The sequence below is a fragment of the Lipophrys pholis genome, assembly GCF_963383615.2.
Source record: "Lipophrys pholis genome assembly, chromosome: 19".
NCBI classification, from domain to species: domain Eukaryota; kingdom Metazoa; phylum Chordata; class Actinopteri; order Blenniiformes; family Blenniidae; genus Lipophrys; species Lipophrys pholis.
The window spans coordinates 25,705,311-25,732,481 of NC_137647.1; the positions used below are offsets into that span (position 1 = coordinate 25,705,311).

General features: G+C 45.7%; 1 protein-coding gene across 1 annotated transcript in view; it reads right to left on the reverse strand.

Annotated features, from left to right (window-relative positions):
* Window positions 1–377: 377 nt before the first annotated feature.
* The window catches only part of mpp2a (MAGUK p55 scaffold protein 2a), a gene marked incomplete at its 3' end in the record, with an annotated part of 38,665 nt that continues 11,871 nt past the window's right edge, over window positions 378–27,171 (reverse strand). Inside the window, exons 5-13 of the mRNA XM_080487534.1 lie at window positions 23,841–23,948; window positions 21,912–22,031; window positions 21,663–21,794; window positions 12,217–12,319; window positions 7,244–7,312; window positions 5,716–5,877; window positions 5,438–5,640; window positions 1,006–1,134; window positions 378–554 (exon numbers count right to left, since the gene is read on the reverse strand). Of these exons, the coding sequence (XP_080343660.1) occupies window positions 378–554; window positions 1,006–1,134; window positions 5,438–5,640; window positions 5,716–5,877; window positions 7,244–7,312; window positions 12,217–12,319; window positions 21,663–21,794; window positions 21,912–22,031; window positions 23,841–23,948 (1,203 nt within the window). The remainder of the gene's footprint in view (window positions 555–1,005; window positions 1,135–5,437; window positions 5,641–5,715; window positions 5,878–7,243; window positions 7,313–12,216; window positions 12,320–21,662; window positions 21,795–21,911; window positions 22,032–23,840; window positions 23,949–27,171) is intronic.

The window sequence follows — 27,171 nt, forward strand, 5'->3', positions numbered from 1 at the left end:
CTGATGTGTAAACAAAGGACCTCCATAATGGCACAACGGACAAAAACTGAGAACACGGACACCTGAAACCGAAGCTTAACTATTGTCCCCACATGGTGGCAGTGGTGCGCGCTCACACACACACACACACACACACACACACACACACACACACACACACACACACACACACACACACACACACACACACACACACACACACACACACACACACACACACACACACACACACACACACACACACACTATTTGAACTAGGTTGTTAACATTCATTTGATCCCTCCTGGTCTGCGTTTGTTTCACCATGCTAAGCTAATGCTAAGCTAATGCTAAGGGTTAATCCAGTGACTGGGGGACTCTGGATGAGACCGTCCAGACTAAAAGACCCAGGTCACAGGGACCCACTGAGGGTTCTTGGAGACGGTCTCCAGGGCTGCTTTGACGGTGCGGTACGTCTCGTCCAGGTTGTCGTTCACGATGCTGAGGTCGAAGTAGTGACCGTAGGCAGCCTGGATTTTAGTGCTCTCACTGCAGGTTCTCCGCAGCTCTTCATCCTGACGAGAACAAATGAAGAACCGAGTCACCACGCGGCTTTACTGATTGTTTAGGTGAACTCTGGTTTCATGCTCCTTTATCAGATAAGTGGCCATACTTGCTAACTTTCTCGTTTCTTCCAGGACGATCGCAGAAGACACGAAAACTTACTGTATTTCCTGGATTATAAGTCTCGTGTCCAACAATTCTCTGAGCGGTGAGAAATATTTCACATGTGGACACGTTTGTAAGCTATAAATCATGAAATATGTGCAGTTTGTTACGGCTCAGGCTGACACTATTATGAACAAACGCCACATAGTGCAGCTTCTGAATGAGTTCAGTGGTTAAGATATGGAGGGCTGAAGTGTGTGTGTGTGTGTGTGTGTGTGTGTGTGTGTGTGTGTGTGTGTGTGTGTGTGTGTGTGTGTGTGTGTGTGTGTGTGTGTGTGTGTGTGTGAGGCGTCGTACTGTCAGCGTCTTGGCGACCACTCCAGCCTCCTCCGCCGACTGGTTCATGGCCTTCAGCACCTCGAGGTCCGGGGACTGGAGGAAGACCACGTAGGGCAGAAACTCGGAGGTCCGCAGCACTTTGAGGGACTGAACACACACACACACACACGCACGCACGCACGCACGCACGCACGCACGCACGCACGCACGCACACACACACACACACACACACACACACACACACACACACACACAAGAATACAATGTGCTTTAAGTATTGAGGAGGTTTAAGAGATATTTATGAATGAAATGTGGGTTAAAGTTAATATAAACTGTTTTCTCTAATCCCTTTTTTATTTTCCAATGTACATAACATTACAAAGGAGGTCATTTAAGACATATTGTAGAGAAAATAGATTTCCTAAAAGTGAACAACTTTGGACCAAAATATGTAGTAATGTTATTGTCGTTTGTACTACAAGACTTTAAGGTTGCTGTTGTTAAAGCTCTTCTTAAAAGACACACCCTTGATCCAGGTGTTTGATCAAGTTACAGGCCAAAATCCAACCTTACCTTTATTTCTAAAATCCTACAGGAAGTAGTTTCAGTCACTTTGTATCAAAATCCAACCGTGCCTTTAATTAAAAAATCCCAGATAACATTGTACAAGTCACTATGAGAGCATTTATTCAAAAACAACCAACACGGAGCTTTTCCACCAGAAAGAACCAGGTTCTAGTTCTGGTCCAGGGCCAGACTCAGCACCAGTTCTTTGTCTTTCCACCACCAAAGCCCCGGCCTACCAGGGGCTAAACTGCTGCTACGCTGGCCCCACTTCGTTGCTGAGCCAGAGCTGGGCCAGTGGGGAGCCAGAGGGGGGCCAGAGAGGAGCCAGAGGGGAGCCAGAGCGGGACCAGTGGGGAGCCAGAGGGGGGCCAGAGCAGGGCCAGTGGGGAGCCAGAGCGGGGCCACAGCAGGGCCAGAGGGGAGCCAGAGGGGGGCCAGAGCGGGGCCAGTGGGGAGCCAGAGCAGGGCCAGAGCGGGGCCAGAGGGGGGCCAGAGAGGGGCCAGAGGGGAGTCAGAGCTGCGCAAGAGCAGGGCCAGAGGCCACACCTCCATTCCTCCATGTTGAAGCTTTTGATTCAGACACGTCCAGAAATAAAGTGAAAGGAGCAGAAAGTCACTATGGAATGTTGGAATGGTGGAAAATAAGAGCCAAACTCATACACACCTTATTTATTTCCCTTTATGTCCACTCTGGAGCTCTGGACTAAAACAAGACGGACATTAAAACCCAGCAATAGAGCGACGAGGAGGCTCAATGTTTTCATCCGAGGTTCAGGTCAGACTAGATGGAGCGATCCGGACCAAACCACTGGTACAGTCCGTCTCCTGGTTCCAGGATCCTGCCGGCGCTACATTGGTGGAACCAGTGACGTACCACGTTCTGGAGTGACGTGATGATGTGGCTCTACTGGCTCCATGACAATGGAGCTGCTCATTAAGACACAAGTAGAACCTGGTTCTTTTTGGTGGAAAAGCCCAATCAGAGTCTTTCCAGTCGGTTTTAGATTCATCACAGCACAGAGACTCTCTGGTTGAAATTATCAATGATCTTCTCATGGCCTCAGACCGAGGACTGGTCTCAGGTCTAGTGTCTGTTCTGGATTATATTCTGGTTTCTGTTCTAGTCTTGTTTTGGTCCTGTTCTGGTCTCTGTTCTAGTCTTGTTCTGGTCTCTGTTCTGGTCCTGTTTTGGTCCTGTTCTGGTCTCTGTTCTGGTCCTGTTTTGGTCTCTGTTCTGGTTCCTGGAGGAACCCCACACAGACCTTGCTGTGAGGCGAGAGCACTAACCACTGCGCCACCGTGCTTACTGCCAGTTTGTGTGTTAAAAGTTGATATGTTGAAGAATCTTCAAAGCAAAACCGTTGTGTTCAGTTTAATATACGAGTTGCAGACAGCATTTTCTTGGGTTTATTAATGTGAATGTCGGACCAAAGCATTTCATGTCATTCTAATAAAGTCAGCCTGAATAAAAAGCATCAAAGTGGAAGTCAAATATCTTTTTTTCTACACTTTGTTGGGTAGGTCTTGCCTGTCTCCAAGGTGGAGGTCAGGGATCTTGGGCTTGAAAAGGTTGGAGACCACTGCTCTGGAGACATAGTAACACTGGATGGTATCACTTTGACCTTTGACCTCCAGTACCACTGTGAGGAACCAGGAGTTATTTCAGACCAGGACTGATCCTTCAACTCCCACATCAAACTAGTCTGCAGCACCGCCTTTCTTCACCTCCGGAACATTTCTGAAATCAGGAACATGCTGACTCAGAGCGACGCTGAAAACGAATCCATCATTCGTAACTTCCAGAGTAACTATTGTAACTTCCTATCATCAGGGTGAAACAATAACTGCTTCAAAGGTCTTCAACTGATGTAAAATACTGCAGTGAGTCCTGACAGGAAGCAGCAGGAGAGATCACAGTCCAGAAACCTGCTGAGGCCAGGTGGTGTTACTAAACTGAATGTGTGTGTGTTTGTCCTGTGATTGACACCAGATCCAGGTCAACAGTAAACTGGACCGGCTCCAGCGTCCCGCCACCCTGACTAGTTTTAAACTGATTAGAAGATGGAGGGATGGGTATATATTTCAGTAGCTGGTAGTTCAATCTCATGTAATCAACACTTTACTGTCAAATCAGAGGAATTTACTGTGGTTCAGAAATGTTTTGACAATATTTCTTATCACGGAACTAAACTGAAGGTTTACGCCCTAGAAGAGCACGTCAAGAGAGCAGTATACCAAGGAGGTCACGTGTGGGGTCCCCGTGCAAATGGGCTGGTCAAAGACATCTGAGGGGGACTATGAACCCTTCTGGACATGCCTCCCAGATGCAGACCAGTCCAGTTATGAACTGGTCTCTGCAGTAAGGGTTGTGTTGGGCACTGCAAGGGCAAAAAAGCTCAGTTCCAGTGCACAGCCTTGTTTCTGTGAAGGTGAGTGTGAATCATCTTCCCTGTGATCGACCCTTGATTTGGCCTCACTTAATGTAAGTCTTGTTAGACGGAAGGAAGCTTCTTAGGAATTCTAAAGTTTCTCATTTAAATTCTAAATAAAAAAAAATTTGAATTCGACACAGAGATCATCCATATCTAACCAGTCTGAAAGAATGGTGGCCATTTTGAATTTTCAATGAAAATGGTCAATTATCCAAAAGACATTTACCAAGTACTATATATGGTAATAGTACAGCTGCTTAGCTTCAAAATATAAAGGAATCATGCATAAATAAGCCTGAATTATCATATTATATCCATCAGTCATAAGAAAACAGTTGTTGCTGTGGCCATTTTGAAAAATGGCTGCCATGGGCGCCATATTAAAAATTTATGATGGCTCCATATCCAAATCTTTTTGGACTGCCTTTGGCTATAAGTGTACCACATTTCATGCTTGGACCTCAAAATGCACGTTTCCTTTATATTTTGAAGCTAAACAGCTGTACTATCTGTGCAGTTCCTCATCTACTGAACTATTACAGTAAAGACGGTAATAGCTGCACCAGTTGAAAAAGAAGATTGGGGATCTTGTGCGATACCTTGTGTACTGATATCGGTGGATCCTGACTATTTAAGTTTCATCTGAAAAAAGGACTTTCCCCTGGTTCTTTCAGGAAGTTATCAGAATAAAATTGTACATTCGTACAGCCGACTGAGCAAAAAGTGGCCCAAAATACATCTAAAATATATCCAGAAGACGTCCTCAGAGGGGCCCGAATGAAAGTTCTTATACGTCTTGTCTGGACGTCATATGGACGTCAATGAAAATACATTTCAAAAGATAAGGGACAGGTCATCAGTCTCTCACAGGAGTAATTTAGCATTTACAATCACATGCATGTTTTAGGAATGTGGGAGGAAACCAGAGACCCAGAGGAAACCCACATGCACACAAGGAAACGCCACAAACCCCTGCAGCTGAATTTGAACCCACAACCTTCTAACTATGAGACAAGATGAATGAGACGTACGTAGTAGTATTCACCAGATGAAAGGTTCTCAAAGTACCCAGTTTCTCCATGGAGACTTGAAAAGCTCAATACCTTGGGACCAAAACACTAAACGGTCCTAACTCAGACATTGTCCATTAAACTTCCCACGCTGTCTCCTCTTGTCATGATCTACTTCCTCAATATTTTAAAGACAAATCAATAATCCTACCGCCAGTTGGACTGAACACACAGCTTGGGACCTTTCTACTGATTCTGAGTCTTAGATGTCCGTCATTTTATTTTTATGTGTCATTTGTCAACTAGTTCTGGTGTCAAACCGACGTCCAGATTACGGCCTGGACGGATGGACGTGTCTTGGACGTGTCTTGGACGTGTCTTGGACATCTATGGATGTTGGTTGCTCAATGGAGGTAATTCCACTTCCTGAGACGGCTCACCTGAGGGTTGGCATCCAGGATGCAGACGCGTCCCGCCTCCACCACCTCATGTATGGAGTCCATCTTCAGCCCATACAGGTTCCCCTCATACTCTCCGTGCTCCAGGTAGCGCCCGTTCTTGATGTCGGCCTCCATTTTGCTGCGACTGGTGAAACCGAACATCCGACTCTCGCGCTCGCCTTTCTTGGGTTTCCGCGATGTGTCTGAACACATGAGGACAAACACAGGTTGTCACAGCGGCCGCGTGCAGGACGCCGTCGGTCTTCAACGCCTCCTACATGGAACGGTGGTGCCAAACAGCTGCGGGTCCCTCAACAGGAGCTGGTTCTTCAGCCGGCGCCGGCCCACGCCCTGAGCACCAATTAGGATCAGCGTTTTCCTCTTGAAAGGCGGGACCTTGGCCACTTCCTCGTAGAGCAGTATCTCGTGTCTGTCAAACTCTGAGAGAAGAAGACATGATGGACGGATGAGGAGCTGAGGGGAGGAGATGAGGGGAGGGGCTGATCTGAGGGGAGGGGCTGAGCTGAACTGAGGGGAGGAGCTGAACTGAGGGGAGGAGCTGAGCTGAGGGGAGGAGCTGAGCTGAGGGGAGGAGCTGAGCTGAGGGGATGAGCTGAGGGGAGGAGCTGAGCTGAGGGGAGGAGCTGAGGGGAGGAGCTGAGGGGAGGGGCTGAGGGGAGGGGAGGAGCTGAACTGAGGGGATGAGCTGAGGGGAGGAGCTGAGCTGAGGGGAGGAGCTGAACTGAGGGGATGAGCTGAGGGGAGGAGCTGAGCTGAGGGGAGGAGCTGAGGGGAGGGGCTGAGGGGAGGGGAGGAGCTGAACTGAGGGGAGGAGCTGAACTGAGGGGATGAGCTGAGGGGAGGGGCTGAACTGAGGGGAGGAGCTGAGGGGAGGGGCTGAGGGGAGGGGAGGAGCTGAGCGGAGGGGAGGAGCTGAGCTGAGGGGAGGAGCTGAGCGGAGGGAAGGAGCTGAGGGGAGGGGCTGAGGGGAGGGGAGGAGCTGAGGGGAGGGGCCGAGGGGAGGAGCTGAGGGGAGGGGCTGAGCTGAACTGAGGGGAGGAGCTGAACTGAGGGGAGGAGCTGAGCTGAGGGGAGGAGCTGAGGGGAGGAGCTGAGCTGAGGGGAGGAGCTGAGCTGAGGGGAGGAGCTGAACTGAGGGGAGGAGCTGAGCTGAGGGGAGGAGCTGAGGGGAGGGGCTGAGGGGAGGGGAGGAGCTGAACTGAGGGGATGAGCTGAGGGGAGGAGCTGAGCTGAGGGGAGGAGCTGAGCTGAGGGGAGGAGCTGAACTGAGGGGATGAGCTGAGGGGAGGAGCTGAGCTGAGGGGAGGGGCTGAGGGGAGGGGAGGAGCTGAACTGAGGGGAGGAGCTGAACTGAGGGGATGAGCTGAGGGGAGGGGCTGAACTGAGGGGAGGAGCTGAGGGGAGGGGCTGAGGGGAGGGGAGGAGCTGAGCGGAGGGGAGGAGCTGAGCTGAGGGGAGGAGCTGAGCGGAGGGAAGGAGCTGAGGGGAGGGGCTGAGGGGAGGGGAGGAGCTGAGGGGAGGGGCCGAGGGGAGGAGCTGAGGGGAGGGGCTGAACTGAGGGGAGGAGCTGAACTGAGGGGCTGAGGGGAGGGGAGGAGCTGAGGGGAGGGGCCGAGGGGAGGAGCTGAGGGGAGGGGCTGAGGGGAGGGGCCGAGGGGAGGAGCTGAGGGGAGGGGCCGAGGGGAGGAGCTGAGGGGAGGGGCCGAGGGGAGGAGCTGAGGGGAGGGGAGGGGCTGAGGGGAGGGGAGGAGCCCAGGTTAAAGCAGAGATCGGAGGGACAGTCACCTGCGTTCTTTGTGGTCACGTACATCATCTTCTTCTTCTTCTTCCCTCCAACACCAGAACAAAGATTTCCTGTGAGAGAACAGTGTCAATCCGATCATCCAATCAGCTCCCTGGAAATCCTTCCTCTGATGACATCATACATGTGAAATCCTTCTTCTGATGACATCATACATGTGAAATCTCTCCTCTGATGTGGAAGAGAAACGTGGCGCTTAATCCAGATCACGACCCAAGACCTCCCAGGAAATAGTCCCTGCAGCTCAGCTTGACCCCACCCTGGATCCACCCCCCACCCTGCTCCTGGACTCTACGGGACTCCACCCACGTGACCGGCACGGGTCGGCCCATCGCCTACTCCACCCTCAGGCAGTAGGACCTGTTCATCCTCACAGTTTCTACTGTTTATGTGTTTGAATATTTCAAGACAGAAACTCAGGAACTATATTTAGTGTTTATGTTCATTCCAAGTATATAGGTATATATACTCCTTATTAATGTGACTGTAGACATTCCATTTCCCAGAATCACACCAAGATGTTGCTTCCTATTATCAATGACATTCATTTTGATTTTCTGACAGTATGTGTGTGTATTTACTGTTATCACCAGTGCTTCAAGTGGGCCGGTATGCACCGGTACTACCGGCACTTTGAAATTTGACCCCTCAGCATACCGGGACTTTTTTCCAGAGTACGGCGCGTACCAGAACTTTTCATAATGTCCGGACTGTCAGCCGCTACTTTTTCACACTTTGAACCCGGCGGCTTAAACAACGAGGCCAATTGATGGATTTTTACTGGTGAACCAGCTTCATGCCGACAATACATGGTGATGTGCTTATAGACAAGTGTATACTGTATATGTACAAATGGATTTTTTTCTTTTTAAATATGGTGGGTGCAGCTTATGTTCATTTTTTAATAATAGTTTACACTGTACTGTCTGTGGCCCATGTTGATGTGATCATCAACATCAACATTTTTTCACAATCACACTAAAATCCCACCTCATTGAAATTTTGCTGTCAAGGCAGATTTTTAAAAATTCCCTGAAAAACCTCCTTGTTTTCAGTAAACTGCAGCACAGTCCTGTTCTACATGACCCCAGGTTCCTCTGGGTCACTTTTCTAATGGATTCACTGCAGCTTTTTTCACAATTACACCTTAAATTACACCCAATACATGTACTGCAGTACAGACTGATTAAACACAAATCCCACAGGGACAATAAAAGTATATGTGAACTTATTCACCGTTTGATCCTATTTCCCCACGCCTGTTCAAAGATGTGTTTCCCACAATAGCACCCTTTGCTTTGCATTGTGTTAATGGTTGCTTGGCGAATGGGGCGGTGCCTGCAAGTTTCAAACACGCTGTTGTTCAGCCATTAACTAAAAAACCGGGCCTAAATTCTAACGACCCTTCTAATTTCCAAGCTCCCATTTTTGTCCAAAATTTTGGAGAAAATTGTTTTCATTCAGATGAAGTCATTCTTGGATGAACATGAGATCCCAGAGGTTTTTCAGTCTGGTTTTAAGAACCTCCACAGTACTGAGTCAGCTTTATTAAGGGTTTTTAATGACATTTTAATGTTGAATGATTCTGGCCATACTGTGGCTCTGGTGCTGTTGGACCTAACTGCTGCGTTCGATACAGTCGACCATGAAATCCTCCTGTATCGCTTTGAAAATCTGGTTGGCATTCGGGGATGTGCCTTAAAATGGTTCAGATCCTATTTAACAGGGAGGAGTTTCTGTGTTAAAGTTGGGGATTGTGTTTCCTCCACAGCCCCCCTGTCGTATGGAGTACCGCAAGGGTCCATCCTTGGTCCTCTCCTGTTTTCACTGTACCTGCTCCCGCTAGGATCTGTTCTCCGTAGATTTGGGGTGTCATTTCACTTGTATGCTGATGACAGCCAAATCTATGTGCCCCTGAAGCGTGAGAATGCTTTCAGTGCCACTCAACTTTTGGAGTGTATTGAAGCAATCAAATCCTGGATGTCTGCTAACTTTTTACATTTTAATGACAGAAAGACTGAAGTCCTCCTAGTGGTGCCGAGTGCTTCTGGTACTGCCGCCCCGGTGAACCGAGGATCGCTGACACAGTTTGTCAAACCAACTGTTTCTAATCTGGGAGTAAAGATGGATCAACATTTTAAATTTGACAAACAGATCAGTGCTGTGGTGAAGGCCAGTTTTTTCCATCTGAGGCAACTCGCAAAGATAAAATCCTCACTTTCAAAACATCATTTTGAAATACTGATTCATGCTTTTGTCACGACACGGCTGGACTATTGCAACGCCCTGTACACCGGCACCAGTCAGTCCTTACTGACACGCCTGCAGCTGGTTCAGAATGCTGCAGCTGGTTCAGAACGCTGCAGCTGGTTCAGAACCCTGCAGCTGGTTCAGAACGCTGCAGCTGGTTCAGAACCCTGCAGCTGGTTCAGAACGCTGCAGCTGGTTCAGAACACTGCAGCTGGTTCAGAACCCTGCAGCTGGTTCAGAACCCTGCAGCTGGTTCAGAACGCTGCAGCTGGTTCAGAACGCTGCAGCTGGTTCAGAACCCTGCAGCTGGTTCAGAACCCTGCAGCTGGTTCAGAACACTGCAGCTGGTTCAGAACCCTGCAGCTGGTTCAGAACGCTGCAGCTGGTTCAGAACGCTGCAGCTGGTTCAGAACCCTGCAGCTGGTTCAGAACGCTGCAGCTGGTTCAGAACGCTGCAGCTGGTTCAGAACGCTGCAGCTGGTTCAGAACGCTGCAGCGCCTTTTGACTGGCTCACGAAAGCATGATCATATTTCACCCGTCCTCTCTTCTCTGCACTGGCTCCCAGTACAATTTAGAATTGATTTTAAAATTCTGTTATTTGTTTTTAAATGTCTTAATGACCTTGCCCCTCGTTACCTGTCCGACCTGCTGGTGTCGTACTCCCCAGCACGTTCACTCAGGTCAGCTGATCAAGCGTTGCTTTCGGTCCCCCAGACGCATCGCAAACTAAGAGGAGACGGAGCGTTTTCTGTGGTTGGTCCCAAACTGTGGAATGAGCTTCCTCTGTTCATTAGACAGGCTGAACTGTGGAATGAGCTTCCTCTGTTCATTAGACAGGCTGAACTATGGAATGAGCTTCCTCTGTTCATTAGACAGGCTGAACTGTGGAATGAGCTTCCTCTGTTCATTAGACAGGCTGAACTGTGGAATGAGCTTCCTCTGTTCATTAGACAGGCTGAACTATGGAATGAGCTTCCTCTGTTCATTAGACAGGCTGAACTATGGAATGAGCTTCCTCTGTTCATTAGACAGGCTGAACTATGGAATGAGCTTCCTCTGTTCATTAGACAGGCTGAACTGTGGAATGAGCTTCCTCTGTTCATTAGACAGGCTGAACTATGGAATGAGCTTCCTCTGTTCATTAGACAGGCTGAACTGTGGAATGAGCTTCCTCTGTTCATTAGACAGGCTGAACTATGGAATGAGCTTCCTCTGTTCATTAGACAGGCTGAACTATGGAATGAGCTTCCTCTGTTCATTAGACAGGCTGAACTATGGAATGAGCTTCCTCTGTTCATTAGACAGGCTGAACTATGGAATGAGCTTCCTCTGTTCATTAGACAGGCTGAACTGTGGAATGAGCTTCCTCTGTTCATTAGACAGGCTGAACTATGGAATGAGCTTCCTCTGTTCATTAGACAGGCTGAACTATGGAATGAGCTTCCTCTGTTCATTAGACAGGCTGAACTGTGGAATGAGCTTCCTCTGTTCATTAGACAGGCTGAACTATGGAATGAGCTTCCTCTGTTCATTAGACAGGCTGAACTATGGAATGAGCTTCCTCTGTTCATTAGACAGGCTGAACTATGGAATGAGCTTCCTCTGTTCATTAGACAGGCTGAACTGTGGAATGAGCTTCCTCTGTTCATTAGACAGGCTGAACTGTGGAATGAGCTTCCTCTGTTCATTAGACAGGCTGAACTATGGAATGAGCTTCCTCTGTTCATTAGACAGGCTGAACTATGGAATGAGCTTCCTCTGTTCATTAGACAGGCTGAACTGTGGAATGAGCTTCCTCTGTTCATTAGACAGGCTGAACTGTGGAATGAGCTTCCTCTGTTCATTAGACAGGCTGAACTATGGAATGAGCTTCCTCTGTTCATTAGACAGGCTGACTCCCTTCAGGTTTTTAAATCACATCTTAAAACACGCATGTTCTCTTTGGCTTTTAACCAGTGTTGAAGTTGACTTTTACTGCTCAAAGTGTATTCTGTGCTGCCACTGTATTGTTGTATTTATAATTGTATTTTTATATTGTTGTACAGCACTTTGGTCAACTGAGTTGTTTTTAATAGTGCTTTATAAATACATTGGATTGGATTGGATTGGATTATTCAGGACGGTGTAGTGACATCCACTCCTCTCTCTCTCTTTCTCTCTCATTCTTTACTTTACTTTTTAGGGGGGAATTATTAAACGTCTGCCGATATTTAAATAAATATACAATTACTTACAACATGTACTTATGGGTTGTTTTATAAATCTCACACTATTATAATAAAGCATCCGGTGGATCCTCACGCTGCCTTATGTTACACTGACCACCTGCAGTACAAAACGTCTGTACACGCCACTGAATACTATGTTTTGGTCCTTATGAGTATGAGAGACTGGCAGCAGGTCACCAAGAGGAGGACCACCACTCACCTTCTTCCACTTCAAGCTCTGGTTATCACTAAACAACATCTGGAGGTTGTGTGAGTGTTCATTGTAAATATATAAAATCGACATTACATTAAATAAACATAATATATAATATAATGCCATAAAATAATAATGCCTCAAGTGTGTCTAAACTCCTGTAACCGCCATCTTATTTCTTGAACATGTAAATACAGGAACCTTCTGCATGTTTATTCTGAATAACTGTAACTGCAGACAGCAGAGTGTTGGTTTGACCACCAGGGGGAGACGGAGAGCCGTTACCTGCAGGGGCGAGCTCCACGTCTCTTTTCACAAAGGCTTTTCTCTTCTCCTCCAACATCTGAGAGGGAATGAGGCCTGCGCTGCCCCCCTCCACATGTAGAGCCTGCACACACACACACACACACACACACACACACACACACACACACACACACACACACACACACACACACACACACACACACACACACACACACACACACACACACACACACACACACACACACACACACACACACACACACACCTTTTTCTTTCCTCTTTTCCTCAAATCAAAATTGTCTGGAGCCGCAAAACATGTTGAACCTTTAAAGGGATTGTGACACTTTCTTACTCTTCTTTAGTCTGACCTCCATCACTCCTCCATCACTCTCTCTTACTCTTCTTCTTCTTTAGTCTGACCTCCAGCCCTCCTCCATCACGCTCTCTTACTCTTCTTCTTCTTTAGTCTGACCTCCATCACTTCTCCATCACTCTCTCTTACTCTTCTTCTTCTTTAGTCTGACCTCCATCACTCCTCCATCACTCTCTCTTACTCTTCTTCTTCTTTAGTCTGACCTCCAGCCCTCCTCCATCACGCTCTCTTACTCTTCTTCTTCTTTAGTCTGACCTCCATCACTTCTCCATCACTCTCTCTTACTCTTATTCTTCTTTAGTCTGACCTCCATCACTCCTCCATCACTCTCTCTTACTCTTCTTCTTCTTTAGTCTGACCTCCATCACTCCTCCATCACTCTCTCTTACTCTTCTTCTTCTTTAGTCTGACCTCCATCACTTCTCCATCACTCTCTCTTACTCTTCTTCTTCTTTAGTCTGACCTCCATCACTTCTCCATCACTCTCTCTTACTCTTCTTCTTCTTTAGTCTGACCTCCATCACTTCTCCATCACTCTCTCTTACTCTTATTCTTCTTTAGTCTGACCTCCATCACTCCTCCATCACTCTCTCTTACTCTTCTTCTTCTTTAGTCTGACCTCCATCACTCCTCCATCACTCTCTCTTACTCTTCTTCTTCTTTAGTCTGACCTCCATCACTCCTCCATCACTCTCTCTTACTCTTCTTCTTCTTTAGTCTGACCTCCATCACTCCTCAATCACTCTCTTACTCTTTTTCTTCTTTAGTCTGACCTCCATCACTCCTCCATCACTCTCTCTTACTCTTCTTCTTCTTTAGTGTGACCTCTATCACTCTCTCATTGGTCACAACAGATTCTCTGCAGAGTCACTACAGAGTCTCTAGGGTCACTACAGGGTCATTAGTCACTACAGAGTCACTACAGAGTCTCTACAGAGTATTTAAGAGTCTCTACAGAATCACTACAGAGTCATTAGTCACAACAGAGTCTCTACAGAGTCACAACAGAGACTCTACAGAGTCACTACAGAGTCTCTAGAGTCACTACAGAGTCTCTAGAGTCACTAAAGGGTCATTAGTCACTACAGAATCACTACAGAATCACTACAGAGTCTCTAGAGTCACTACAGAGTCACCACAGAGTCTCTAAAGAGTCTCTACAGAATCACTACAGAGTCTCTAGAGTCACTACAGAGTCTCTAGAGTCACTAAAGGGTCATTAGTCACTACAGAATCACTACAGAATCACTACAGAGTCTCTAGAGTCACTACAGAGTCACCAGAGTCTCTACAGAGTCTCTACAGAGTCACTACAGAGTCATTAGTCACAACAGAGTCACTACAGAGTCATTAGTAATAACAGAGTCACTACAGTCTGTACAGAGTCACTACAGAGTCATTATTAATAACAGAGTCACTACAGAGTCTCTAGAGTCACTACAGAGTCATTAGTAATAACAGAGTCACTACAGCGTCTCGACAGAGTCTCTAGAGTCATTACAAGCTTAGCTCCTCCATCCTGACGTAGCAGAGTGGGGACCAGGCAACAGAGTGGCAGTCCTACACGCCTCTCTGAGTTTCCCTCTGGGCAGTCACCAACCATAGCTAACTTAGTTAAACATCCCATAGAGACTGTGTCTATCCCTCGGACCACCACAAGTATAAAACTATCTAAACCTAGGAAAACTACTTCTAATGACTACAAAAACTTCATCCGTATCAAGTGTGAAACTAGACAAAATCAAGACAAACAAATGAGATGTGGTTTCCTAAACATGAGATCTTTATCATCCAAAGCTCTTCTAGTCAATGATCTGATAAGTGAACACAACATTGATCTCTTTGGATGAACAGAAACCTGCTACGTAAAGATGAGTATGTTAGTCTAAATGAAGCCTCCCCTCCAAGTCATACTAACACTCAAATAGCTGGTGGAGGTGGTGGAGGAGGGTGGAGGCAGCCATCTAGAACTCTCACTTACTAATTAATATTAACCCAAAACCCAACTTTAGTTCTTTTGAGAGTCTGAGCATGACCATGCCACACCCGTCAAATAAAATAGTAAATTCTGTAGAATCTGTAATCATTTCTCGTCCTCCTGGACCTTCTTCAACTTTTCTAACTGAATTCTCTGAATTGTTGTCAGATGTAGCCCTGACTAAAGATAAGGTTATCATGGTAGGAGACTTCAATGTTCATGTTGACCTAGAAAATGATAGTTTCAGTGCAGCTTTAAATCTACACTTGACTCTCTAGGTTTCTCTCAGGTAGTAGACGGGCCTACCCAGAAACATCTCCACACCCTAGACCTTATTCTAACTTATGGTTTGAATATAGAGCATCTGACCATCTCTCCTCACTATGATTTCCTGTCAGATCACTTCTTAATAACCTTTGACTTTGTTCTAAATAGTTCTAACCCTCCGGTTAAAGCCGTGTTAACCAGGTCTCTCTCTGATAACATAGTAACTAAATTCAAGGAAAGAATTCCCTCTGCTATAGAATCAGTAGTGGATCTTCCTGACCCGTATACTGTTGCTAGCTCAGACATTGAATACCTAACAAACAGTCTGACAGATATGCTAAAAACAACGCTAGACGACATAGCTCCTCAAAAAATGAAACTGAAAAAACAGGAAAAGTCCTCCCCATGGTTTAACTCATCAACCCGCCAGCTTAAACAACGCTCCCGTAGATTAGAAAGAACTTGGCGTTCAACAAAAACAGACATAGATTATATAGCCTGGAAGGATAGCTTCAACACTTATAAGAAAGCTCTGAGTAGAAGTAGAACTAATTACTACTCATCCTTAATAGAGGAAAACAAAAACAACCCTCGCTTTCTTTTCAGTACTGTAGCCAAACTGACCAAGAACCAAAATAGTGTTGAGCCCACCATTCCTAACAATATATGTAGTGAGGACTTCATGAAGTTCTTTCAAAATAAAATGACAAGGCTTAGGGATAACATCCATCAAACCCTACCGTCCGTTAGCCCCATAACAGAGGAACTGGTTAAACCTAACAGTCATCTGGAATGCTTTCAGCAAATACAACTAGTCCAACTAAACTCCCTTATTTCTTCTGCTAAACCAACTACTAGCCTGTTGGACCCAATTCCTACTAGAATTCTGAAAGAGGCACTGCCACTAATCAATAATTCTATACTGGCAATTATTAACCAGTCTCTAACAATAGGCTATGTGCCCCAATCCTTTAAACTAGCAGTTATTAAACCTCTCATTAAGAAGCCAAACTTAGACACAAGCCTTCTCTCAAACTACAGGCCCATCTCCAACCTTCCTTTCCTGTCAAAGGTTCTGGAGCAAGTAGTGGCTAAACAACTCCAGGATTATCTGCAGGAGAATAATCTGTTAGAGGACCTTCAGTCCGGCTTCAGAATGAACCACAGTACAGAGACTGCTCTGCTAAAAGTTACTAATGACCTTCTAATGGCCTCAGATAGAGCTCTTCTATCTGCTTTACTTCTTCTGGACCTTAGTACTGCATTTGATACTGTCCATCATAATATACTCTTAAGGAGATTAGAAGATGCCGTCGGCATTAAAAACTTAGCCTTAAACTGGTTTAAATCATATTTATCTGACCGCTTTCAATTTGTTCATGTAAATAACAAATCTTCAATACATGAAGGGGTCCGGTGTGGAGTACCACAAGGCTCCGTCCTCGGACCCATATTGTTTAATCTCTAGATGTTACCACTCGGAAATATTATTAGGAAACACAACATTAACTTTCATTGTTATGCAGATGATACTCAGCTCTATTTATCAGTTAAAGCCAATCAGGCCGACCAACTTGTTAAACTAGAGTCCTGCCTCAGGGACGTTAAGTCCTGGATGTCTATCAACTTCTTAATGCTCAACACATCCAAGACTGAGGTTCTAATCCTAGGTCCTAAAAAGCTCAGGGATTACTTTTCAGATAGTCTGATTACCTTAGATAATATTACCTTAACCTCTAACAGTGATATTAGGAACCTGGGTGTTATTTCTGATCAGGATCTGTCCTTTATGTCCCATGTTAAACATGTCTCCAGGACAGCCTTCTTCCATCTAAGGAATATTGCAAAAATGAGAAACTTCTTGTCCTTCAAAGATGCAGAACAAATGCTTCCTGCCTTTGTGACTTCAAGATGAGATGATTGTAACTCCCTAATGTCAGGATGTCCAAACTCCTCTGTTAGGATCTTCCAGCTAGAGCAGAACGCTGCTGCAGGTTTACTAACCAGAACTGGAAGAAGAGAGCACATCTCCCCAGTCTTAGCATCCTTACACTGGCTTCACATCAAATCTAGAATAGAATTCAACATCCTTCTGATCACATCTAAAACTCTTCATCACCAGGCTCCGTCCTATATGGAGAAACTTCTAGAAGGGTCTCACCCTCCACGAGCCCTTGGCTCTGAGGATGCAGGACTGTTGGTAATCCCTAAAGTCCTTCAAAGTAAAAGAGGAGGCAGGAGTTTCAGCCATATGGCTCCTTTACTCTGGAATCAACTAGCAGCCTCGGTCCGAAGGGCCCACACCATTAGTTTATTTAAGAGGAGACTAAAAAGCTTCCTCTTTGATAGAGCTTCTCATTAGGAATAAAATAGGAGCACTAAGTTGAGCTGCTCTAGGCCTAGACTGCTGAGGGGATTTCCTCTCTCCCGTTAAAGGGAGGAACTCTACATTTGGAGCTTCTGTTTCTTGTCTTTCTTTCTTTCTCTCTGTGTAACAACATTACTGGAGCCACCAGATCCTGACAGGAGGGGAGCAGGATCCAGGGGATCAGACCCAAGACTCCCAGAGTGGAGTTACCACGGTCCTACTACCCGACCCCCCCACAGCACCGGGACCCCCCCACAGCACTGGGACCCCCCCAACAGCACCGGGACCCCCCCACAGCACCAGGACCCCCCCACAGCACCGGGACCCCACCACAGCACCGGGACCCCACCGCAACAGCACGGCCCTTAAACTCCAGACTGAGATTGGTTCATCATCAGACCAACGCTCATCATAGACTTTTCTTAGTATTTGTACTTCTCTGGCCTGTCTGCCTCTCTCTCTCTCTCTCTTCTATTCCTCTCTCTCTCTCTCTCTTCTATTCCTCTCTCTCTCTCTCTCTTCTATTCCTCTCTCTCTCTCTCTCTTCTATTCCTCTCTCTCTCCCTCTTCTATTCCTCTCTCTCTCCCTCTTCTATTCCTCTCTCTCTCTCTCTCTTCTATTCCTCTCTCTCTCTCTTCTATTCCTCTCTCTCTCTTCTATTCCTCTCTCTCTCTTCTATTCCTCTCTCTCCCTCTTCTATTCCTCTCTCTCTCTCTCTCTTCTATTCCTCTCTCTCTCCCTCTTCTATTCCTCTCTCTCTCTCTCTCTCTCTTCTATTCCTCTCTCTCTCTCCCTCTTCTATTCCTCTCTCTCTCCCTCTTCTATTCCTCTCTCTCTCCCTCTTCTATTCCTCTCTCTCTCCCTCTTCTATTCCTCTCTCTCCCTGTCCTATCCAATGTACTTCTCCCCCCAACCGGTCAAGGCGGATGCCCCCCCCCCCCCCCCCCCCCCTTCCAGAGTCTAGGCTCCGCCCCCTTTCTTCCTGAAGAGGGACTTCTTATGATCTGTTCTTCCTGAGAGGGAGTTCTTCCTGGTTTCCACTGTTGCTTGTTCCATCTGCTGCTCTGGAAGGTTTAGTTGGGTTCTGTTGTTCTCTATCATTGTAAGAGGTTCTGGAAGGTTTAGTTGGGTTCTGTTGTTCTCTATCATTGTAAGAGGTTCTGGAAGGTTTAGTTGGGTTCTGTTGTTCTCTATCATTGTAAGAGGTTCTGGAAGGTTTAGTTGGGTTCTGTTGTTCTCTATCATTGTAAGAGGTTCTGGAAGGTTTAGTTGGGTTCTGTTGTTCTCTATCATTGTAAGAGGTTCTGGAAGGTTTAGTTGGGTTCTGTTGTTCTCTATCATTGTAAGAGGTTCTGGAAGGTTTAGTTGGGTCCTGTTGTTCTCTATCATTGTAAGAGGTTCTGGAAGGTTTAGTTGGGTTCTGTTGTTCTCTATCATTGTAAGAGGTTCTGGAAGGTTTAGTTGGGTTCTGTTGTTCTCTATCATTGTAAGAGGTTCTGGAAGGTTTAGTTGGGTTCTGTTGTTCTCTATCATTGTAAGAGGTTCTGGAAGGTTTAGTTGGGTTCTGTTGTTCTCTATCATTGTAAGAGGTTCTGGAAGGTTTAGTTGGGTTCTGTTGTTCTCTATCATTGTAAGAGGTTCTGGAAGGTTTAGTTGGGTTCTGTTGTTCTCTATCATTGTAAGAGGTTCTGGAAGGTTTAGTTGGGTTCTGTTGTTCTCTATCATTGTAAGAGGTTCTGGAAGGTTTAGTTGGGTTCTGTTGTTCTCTATCATTGTAAGAGGTTCTGGAAGGTTTAGTTGGGTTCTGTTGTTCTCTATCATTGTAAGAGGTTCTGGAAGGTTTAGTTGGGTTCTGTTGTTCTCTATCATTGTAAGAGGTTCTGGAAGGTTTAGTTGGGTTCTGTTGTTCTCTATCATTGTAAGAGGCTCTGAGATGTTTGTTGATGTGATTTAGAGCTTTACAAATAAAATTGAATTGAATTGAATTCTAGAATTGAATCGGTAAAAATGAATATTTTGCCAAGGATTTTATATTAGTTTCAGACACTTACAATAGAAATAATAGACAAACAGTTCAATGAACGGGACAAAGTAATATCACGTTATATATGGCAAGGCAAAAAGACCAGAATAAAACTACCAACTCTTCAACTGGTAAAATACCAGGGAGGACTCACACTCCCCTGTTTCAAAGACAAGGGGAACATCCACACGATGAAAAAAACCATCTTTGTCCTCCCTGTCCTTCTCCCAACAAACCGTCACCCCTCACTATGAACACGGCTCAACACGAGGCTTCAGGGCATGTAGTACACATGCCAGGCCTGTAGGGGCGCTGTGACTCACCAAACACAATAAAAACACAGAAGAAGACAGACCACATAGAAATTTAGTAGTAGACTTCTGCCCTAAAACACATACACCACTATATATAACTCTAGTTTTATAGGTCTATGTGGAGGAGGGGGGCCATTAGGTCATCTTATTTCCAAGGATGATCGTCTTTGTCATTGTAAGAGGCTTTGAGATGTTTGTTGATGTGATTTAGCGCTTTACAAATAAAATTGAATTGAATTGAATTGAAAATTACAGAGTCTCTACAGAGTCACTACAGAGTCATTAGTCACAACAGAGTCACTACAGAGTCATTAGTAATAACAGAGTCACTACAGAGTCTCTAGAGTCATTACAGAGTCTACAAAGAGTCACTACAGAGTCATTAGTCACAGCAGAGTCACTACAGTCACTGCAGAGTCTCTAGAGTCACTACATAGTCTACAGAGTCACTACAGTTACTACAGTCTCTACAGAGTCTCTACAGAGTTACTACAGTCTCTACAGAGTCAGTACAGAGTTACTACAGAGTCTCTACAGAGCAACTACAGAGCCTCGAGAGCAGGGGTTCTCCATCCTGGTCCTGGAGGGTGTCCTGCTTCAGCACACCTTGATCTGATGTTCATGTCATCGTCCAGCTTGTGAAAAGGCCAAGTAACGAGGCCTGATTGCATTCAGGCGTGTTGCAACTGGGAGGAACCTAAGACCTGCAGGCCAGCGGCCCTCCAGGACCAGGATGGAGAACCCCTGTTCTAGAGTCACTACAGAGTCATTAGTCACCACAGAGTCACTACAGAGGCTCTACAGAGGAACTACAGAGTTACCACAGAATCTCTACAAAGACACTACAGTCAGTAGAGTCTCTAGAGTCACTAGTCACTACAGAGTCACTACAAAGTTACTACAGAGTCACCACAGTGTCTTTATAGAGTCACCACAGAGCCTATACAGAGTCACTACAGAGGAACTACAGTCACTACAGAGTCACTACAGTATCTTTAGAGTCACTACAGAGCCTATACAGAGTCACTACAGAGTCACTACAGAGGGACTACAGAGTCACTACAGAGTTACTCCAGAGTCACTACAGTGTCTTTATAGAGTCACTACAGAGCCTATACAGAGTCACTACAGTGTCTTTATAGAGTCACTACAGAGCCTATACAGAGTCTATACAGAGTCACTACAGTGTCTTTATAGAGTCACTACAGTGTCTTTATAGTCACTACAGAGCCTATACAGAGTCTATACAGAGTCACTACAGTGTCTTTATAGAGTCACTACAGAGCCTATACAGAGTCACTACAGTGTCTTTATAGAGTCACTACAGAGCCTATACAGAGTCTATACAGAGTCACTACAGTGTCTTTATAGAGTCACTACAGAGCCTATACAGAGTCACTACAGTGTCTTTATAAAGTCACTACAGTGTCTTTATAGAGTCACTACAGAGCCTATACAGAGTCTATACAGAGTCACTACAGTGTCTTTATAGAGTCACTACAGAGCCTATACAGAGTCACTACAGTGTCTTTATAGAGTCACTACAGAGCCTATACAGAGGCACTACAGTGTCTTTATAGAGTCACTACAGAGCCTATACAGAGTCACTACAGTGTCTTTATAAAGTCACTACAGTGTCTTTATAGAGTCACTACAGAGCCTATACAGAGTCTATACAGAGTCACTACAGTGTCTTTATAGAGTCACTACAGAGCCTATACAGAGTCACTACAGTGTCTTTATAAAGTCACTACAGTGTCTTTATAGAGTCACTACAGAGCCTATACAGAGTCTATACAGAGTCACTACAGTGTCTTTATAGAGTCACTACAGAGCCTATACAGAGTCTATACAGAGTCACTACATGTGGCTCTAGATTAGAGGTGTCCAACCTCGGTCCTCCAGGGTTCCTGTCCTGCAGCTTTAGCTCCTCCCAGTTCCAACACACCTGATTGTAATGAGCGGCTCCTTATTGGGCTTGTTCACAACCTTGGTGATGACATCATCATTAGATCCAGGGATGCTGAAGCAGGGAGGAACTGAAACATGCAGGACAGGGTCCTCCAGGACCGGAGCTGGACACCACTGCTCTAGAGCCAATGGTTGAAGACCACTCGTCTTGGTGTTTCTGTTTTGGTACCTGCCACCAGTTGACGTCGTCCTGGTTGACGATCTGCAGGATGTCGCCCGTCTCAAAGCGTAGCCCCGCCTCCTTACAGGGAATCAGGTTGTCATTGGCTGGGTCGTAGTCATAGTGACACTTGAAGAACACCTGAAACAGAGACACACCGTGCTCTTGTCCACACTGGGGCTGCAGTAAGCATTACTTCAGTAACCAGTCCTGAGAGTGAGCCCCAGGTGTGTGCTGTAGTGTCTGATGGTGAGTCACCTGTCTGGGGGGAATGGCTTCATGGTAGCTGGGCAGGATCTTCAGAACAACACTTCCACTGGCAGCCTGCAGCTCCTCCTGCAGCACCCGGGGGTCCCGGCCCACCTCCCGTCCATTCACCTGAACACACCCAGCCAAGACACTTGAGCTAATGGAGCCCCCAGCTGCTCACATGGCTCCACAGCGCCACCTGCTGACTTCCTGTAAGAGATCACTGCAGAGAGAAGCAGTGGGGGGAGGTGGACCAGCCGGGTCTTTCAGAGTCTGCATGTGCTCCCTGTGCTTGTCTGGGTCCCCAGCAGTCCAAAACTCTGGATTTGGCTGATGACGTGTGCAGAGTGTAAAGTGCTTTCAGCTACTCGTACTGGGACCTGTACAAATTCTCTAAGTATTGGTTTTAGTAGGAACTACCCTCTACTGGCTGAATTTAAATAAGACCAGTCCGCTCATCTAAACAACAGAGAAACTGAACCTCTCTTTAAATATTTTAATCCTGATTTTACAATATACAGTGATATTACTGTTCATACTTAAATTAGCTTCTGATAATCTTTCTACTGTCGTTATCAATATTGTACAACTGTTCCTGCTGTTGTTTACTTTAACGATCGCTGTTACTCTTATCGGTAATATTCATCTCTTAGGGTTACTATTACTTGTGTTTTTAAGAAATGTTCTAAATCTGGTTATCACTAATGTTTTTTTTCATTTTTTCGTATTTAGGTTTTACTTCTGTTCTTTATTTTTAATGCACATATGAATATCAAGTCATTGAGCCTCTATGATTACAGATAATGTTATTGTATTGGTTTTTGTATAATCATTTCAGTTTAATATATGAATGAGGAAACATTGTTCAGAAATCTTATGGGATTATTTCATCCTTTTTTTCAGAAGTGTACCATGACAGTAAAGAAGTGGATGGTACGTGAATAAAAATGCAATATTTTCTTTTCATGACTAATGTTTAAATCAACTTCAGTACAATTTCTCACAGCTGGAGGGAACAAATATGCGCCGAGTGGCAAAATGGACGGAAAAGTGTTGGAACCAGAGTTTTAAGTGGGCCGGTATGCACCGGTACTACCGGCACTTTGAAATTTGACCCCTCAGCGTACCGGGACTTTTTTCCAGAGTACGGCGCGTACCAGAACTTTTCATAATGTCCGGACTGTCAGCCGCTACTTTTTCACACTTTGAACCCGGCGGCTTAAACAACGAGGCCAATTGATGGATTTTTACTGGTGAACCAGCTTCATGCCGACATGAAGATGATGGTGGTGATGCGTTCAGGTGCATCACGTAACTCTGCCCTCTGGGGCTGGACCGACCAACCTCTCTCTCTCTCTCTCTCTCTCTCTCTCTCTCTCTCTCTCTCTCTCTCTCTCTCTCTCTCTCTCTCTCTCACTCTCTCTCTCTCTCTCTCCTCTCTCTCTCTCTCTCTCTTCTCTCTCTCTCTCTCTCTCTCCTCTCTCTCTCTCTCTCTCTCTCTCTCTCTCTCTCTCTCTCTCTCTCTCTCTCTCTCTCTCTCTCTCTCTCTCTCTCTCTCTCTCTCTCTCTCTCTCTCTCTATAAATCTCACACTGGGCGGCAGACCTGGAGTTTATTATACAAACTGCATCTGTTTGCCAAAAGTTCCACCTGCAGGCTTTTTGATCACGATGGCAGCTCACATTGGAGCGCGGTGGGTTGCACGTGGGACACCAGCGGTTTGGAGGTGAAAACCACCCAGAGACGCATGCGCCCAGAGACGCATGCGCCCAGAGAGCGGCTCAACGGGCACACACACTCCTTTAAAGGTTCGTCTTCATCGTGTCGGACCAGAAAGGAAACGTGTGTCCATGTGTGCTGCAGTGAATATTGTTGGAGAGCAGCTGCCTGCTTTGGGTTTTGTGGTGCAGGTCAGCTGGTGTTGTGAGTGTTGAAGAACCTCTTTGATGATGTCTCCGACGTGCAGCAGGCCCTGCTGGTCGATCATCCCACCGTGGAGGATTCGTGCGATCACCAGCTCTCCTCCCTCCACCTTAAAGGTCACACCCTGAAACACAACATCTCGTCACCACACGGCTTTTTCAAGGTCTTCCTCAGTTTCATTTAGATTTTTATGTTTACACAATAAGATATCTGCCAATTATGTCAAAATGTTGCTCTTTTTCATTGTAATAAAGCTCATAACTGAATAACTATAGTGTCTTACTGTACTGCTATATTACACAATCTGATGTATGAATAAAATGTACTTAATTTATTATTATTTTTTTTAATCCTTGGAAAATGTAATAACTGCAGCCAATAAGGTAATAAAAATAGGGCTTCATTAATGGTACAAAAAATGTTTTTTGCAGTTATTGTGCAGTTTGCTTTTGAGGACTAGATTTAGTGGATGAGATGGTCATCATGTTATTTCATTGAGGTTATTTTGCTGTGTATTCTGTTCTTGGTGGAATGCCCATAGTTATGACATTATCGGATAATTTTACAATCCATTCAATTCAACTTTATTTATAGAGCACCAAATACAACACAGTCATTTCAAGGAGCTTTTAACAGAGAAAAGAGAAAAACCCAACAAATCCACAGAGATAGATTGGTGGGATAAAGGAGAGGAAAGGATAGAGAGAGAGAGATTGGTGGGATAAAGAAGAGGAAAGGATAGAGAGAGAGAGATTGGTGGGATAAAGGAGAGGAAAGGATAGAGAGAGAGAGAGAGAGATTGGTGGGATAAAGGAGAGGAAAGGATAGAGAGAGAGAGATTGGTGGGATAAAGGAGAGGAAAGGATAGGACAGACAGAGAGATATATTGGGGAGATACAAACCTTGGTTTGGGTAGGGGGCGGTAGATAGAGAGGTAGAGAGAGGGGTCGATAGAGATGGAGAGAGGGGTAGATAGAGAGGTAGAGAGAGGGGTCGATAGAGATGGAGAGAGGGGTAGATAGAGAGGTAGAGAGAGGTGGAGAGAGGTAGAGAGAGTAGATAGAGAGATAGAGAGAGAAGTAGATAGCAATGGAGAGAGCGGTAGATAGAGAGGTAGAGAGGTAGAGAGAGGAGTAGATAGAGATGGAGAGGGGGTAGATAGAGAGGTAGAGAGAGAGGTAGAGAGAGGGGTAGATAGAGAGGTAGAGAGAGGAGTAGATAGAGATGGAGAGGGGGTAGATAGAGAGGTAGATAGAGAGGTAGATAGAGAGTTAGAGAGTGGTAGAGAGAGAGAGAGGTAGAGAGAGATGGAGAGAGGAAGAGAGAGGTAGAGAGATTGGTAGATAGAGAGGTAGAGAGAGGAGTAGATAGAGATGGAGAGGGGGTAGATAGAGAGGTAGATAGAGAGTTAGAGAGCGGTAGAGAGAGAGAGAGGTAGAGAGAGGGGTAGAGAGAGAGGTAGAGAGAGATGGAGAGAGGAAGAGAGAGGTAGAAAGTAGAGATATGTAGAGAGGTAGAGAGAGGTAGAGATATGTAGAGTGGTAGAGAGAGAGGTAGAGAGGTAGAGAGAGGTAGATATATGTAGTGGTAGAGAGAGAGGTAGAGAAGTAGAGAGAGGTAGAGATATGTAGAGTGGTAGAGAGAGAGGTAGAGGTATGTAGAGTGGTAGAGAGAGGTAGAGAGGTAGAGAGGTAGCGAGGTAGAGAGAGGTAGACAGAGGTAGAGATATGTAGAGTGGTAGAGAGAGAGGTAGAGAGGTAGAGAGAGGTAGACAGAGGTAGACAGAGGTAGAGATATGTAGAGTGGTAGAGAGAGAGGTAGAGAGGTAGAGAGAGGTAGAGAGGTAGAGAGAGAGGTAGAGAGAGAGGTAGAGAGAGAGGTAGAGAGGTAGAGAGAGAGGTAGAGAGGTAGAGAGAGAGGTAGAGAGAGAGGTAGAGAGGTAGAGTGGTAGAGAGAGAGGTAGAGAGAGAGGTAGAGAGAGAGGTAGAGAGGTAGAGAGGTAGAGAGAGAGGTAGAGAGAGAGTGAAAGTGTCTTGAAGCAGTCCTCACTGTAGCTTCAGTAAATAGAAAAGTCTTGAGTAGAACCTTAACAGTAGAACCTGTTTCAGCCTCCCTAACTGGAACTAGGATCTGGTTCCACATCAGAGGAACCTGGAAGCTGAAAGCTCTACCTCCATTCTACTTTTAGAAAAGCTAGGAACCTCCAGTAAGCCAGCACTGTGAGAACCAAGAGTTCTTCTGGGGAGATCTGGGACCAGCAGTTCTTTAAGATCTGATGGAACCTGGTTGTTCAGAGCGTTCTAAGTTAGGAGGAGGATTTTAAATTCTCTTCTAGATTGAACAGGGAGCCAATGAAGCGAGGTTAGTATTGGAGTGAGCTGATCTCTGGTGCTGGTTCTGGTCACGACTCTGGCTGCAGCATTTTTCTTTCTTTTTTTAAATCAAGAATATCTTTATTGATTATCAACAGAAATATAAACAAATACTTTGTACAAAGTGCTGGCTCATTCAGAAATTGTCTGTTGGTTTATAATGAATTAGCAGTCATGATGTGAGTCTTCACAGTCACAGATATACACAACACAAGTAAAAGTATTTGCACATTTGTAAAGCGATGGAATAATACTTAAAAAAAAAAAAATTCAAAAAATCCCTAAAACATCTGTGGTGGATTAAATCTTGGATGTCGATCAGGGCCAGATGTGGAACCGTCAGATCCCACCGGCATTTTCTCTAATTCTACAACTCTAATGGTGAAAACTGGAGTAAACTTGAGCAAAAAGCAGATGAGAAGTTGGACTTGGATGCAAAAGAGACTTTATTCTCTAGAACAAACAGTCTGAGCCGCCGATCGCTCCGACGATGACCAAGCACAGTAATATGGGCCTTATATATTCTGTCTATCCCCCTTCACCCCCCCGGTACTCAGATCCTACCACTGTCAGATCACACTACTGTCTGAACCTAGACAGTAAGCTCACCTTTACCTTCATATATCTGGTCATACTAGCACTCTGTGTACCACTGGTCCTCCACTGCTACAGATGTATGACTCTGCTTTGGTGTTGCTGTGTCAGCAGTGGTCATGCAGACCTGCCTGCCTGGAAGTTTTGTTCCCCAGAGGCTCTAGCTGGACTCCGGACTGTCCCCAGGTACTTGACCTCCATGTAAACTCCCTCTCCTCTCCTCTCTTGGGACTCTCCCCCTCCCCTTGCCTCTGTGCTCAGGCCTGGAGCCTCTTTCAGGCTGTAACTCACTTCAGCGGTGTTCACTCACATCCCAGCCACCCTGTCACTAGCAGAATGAAGCATTCACACCAGGACCTAAACTCTATTATCGCATACAGC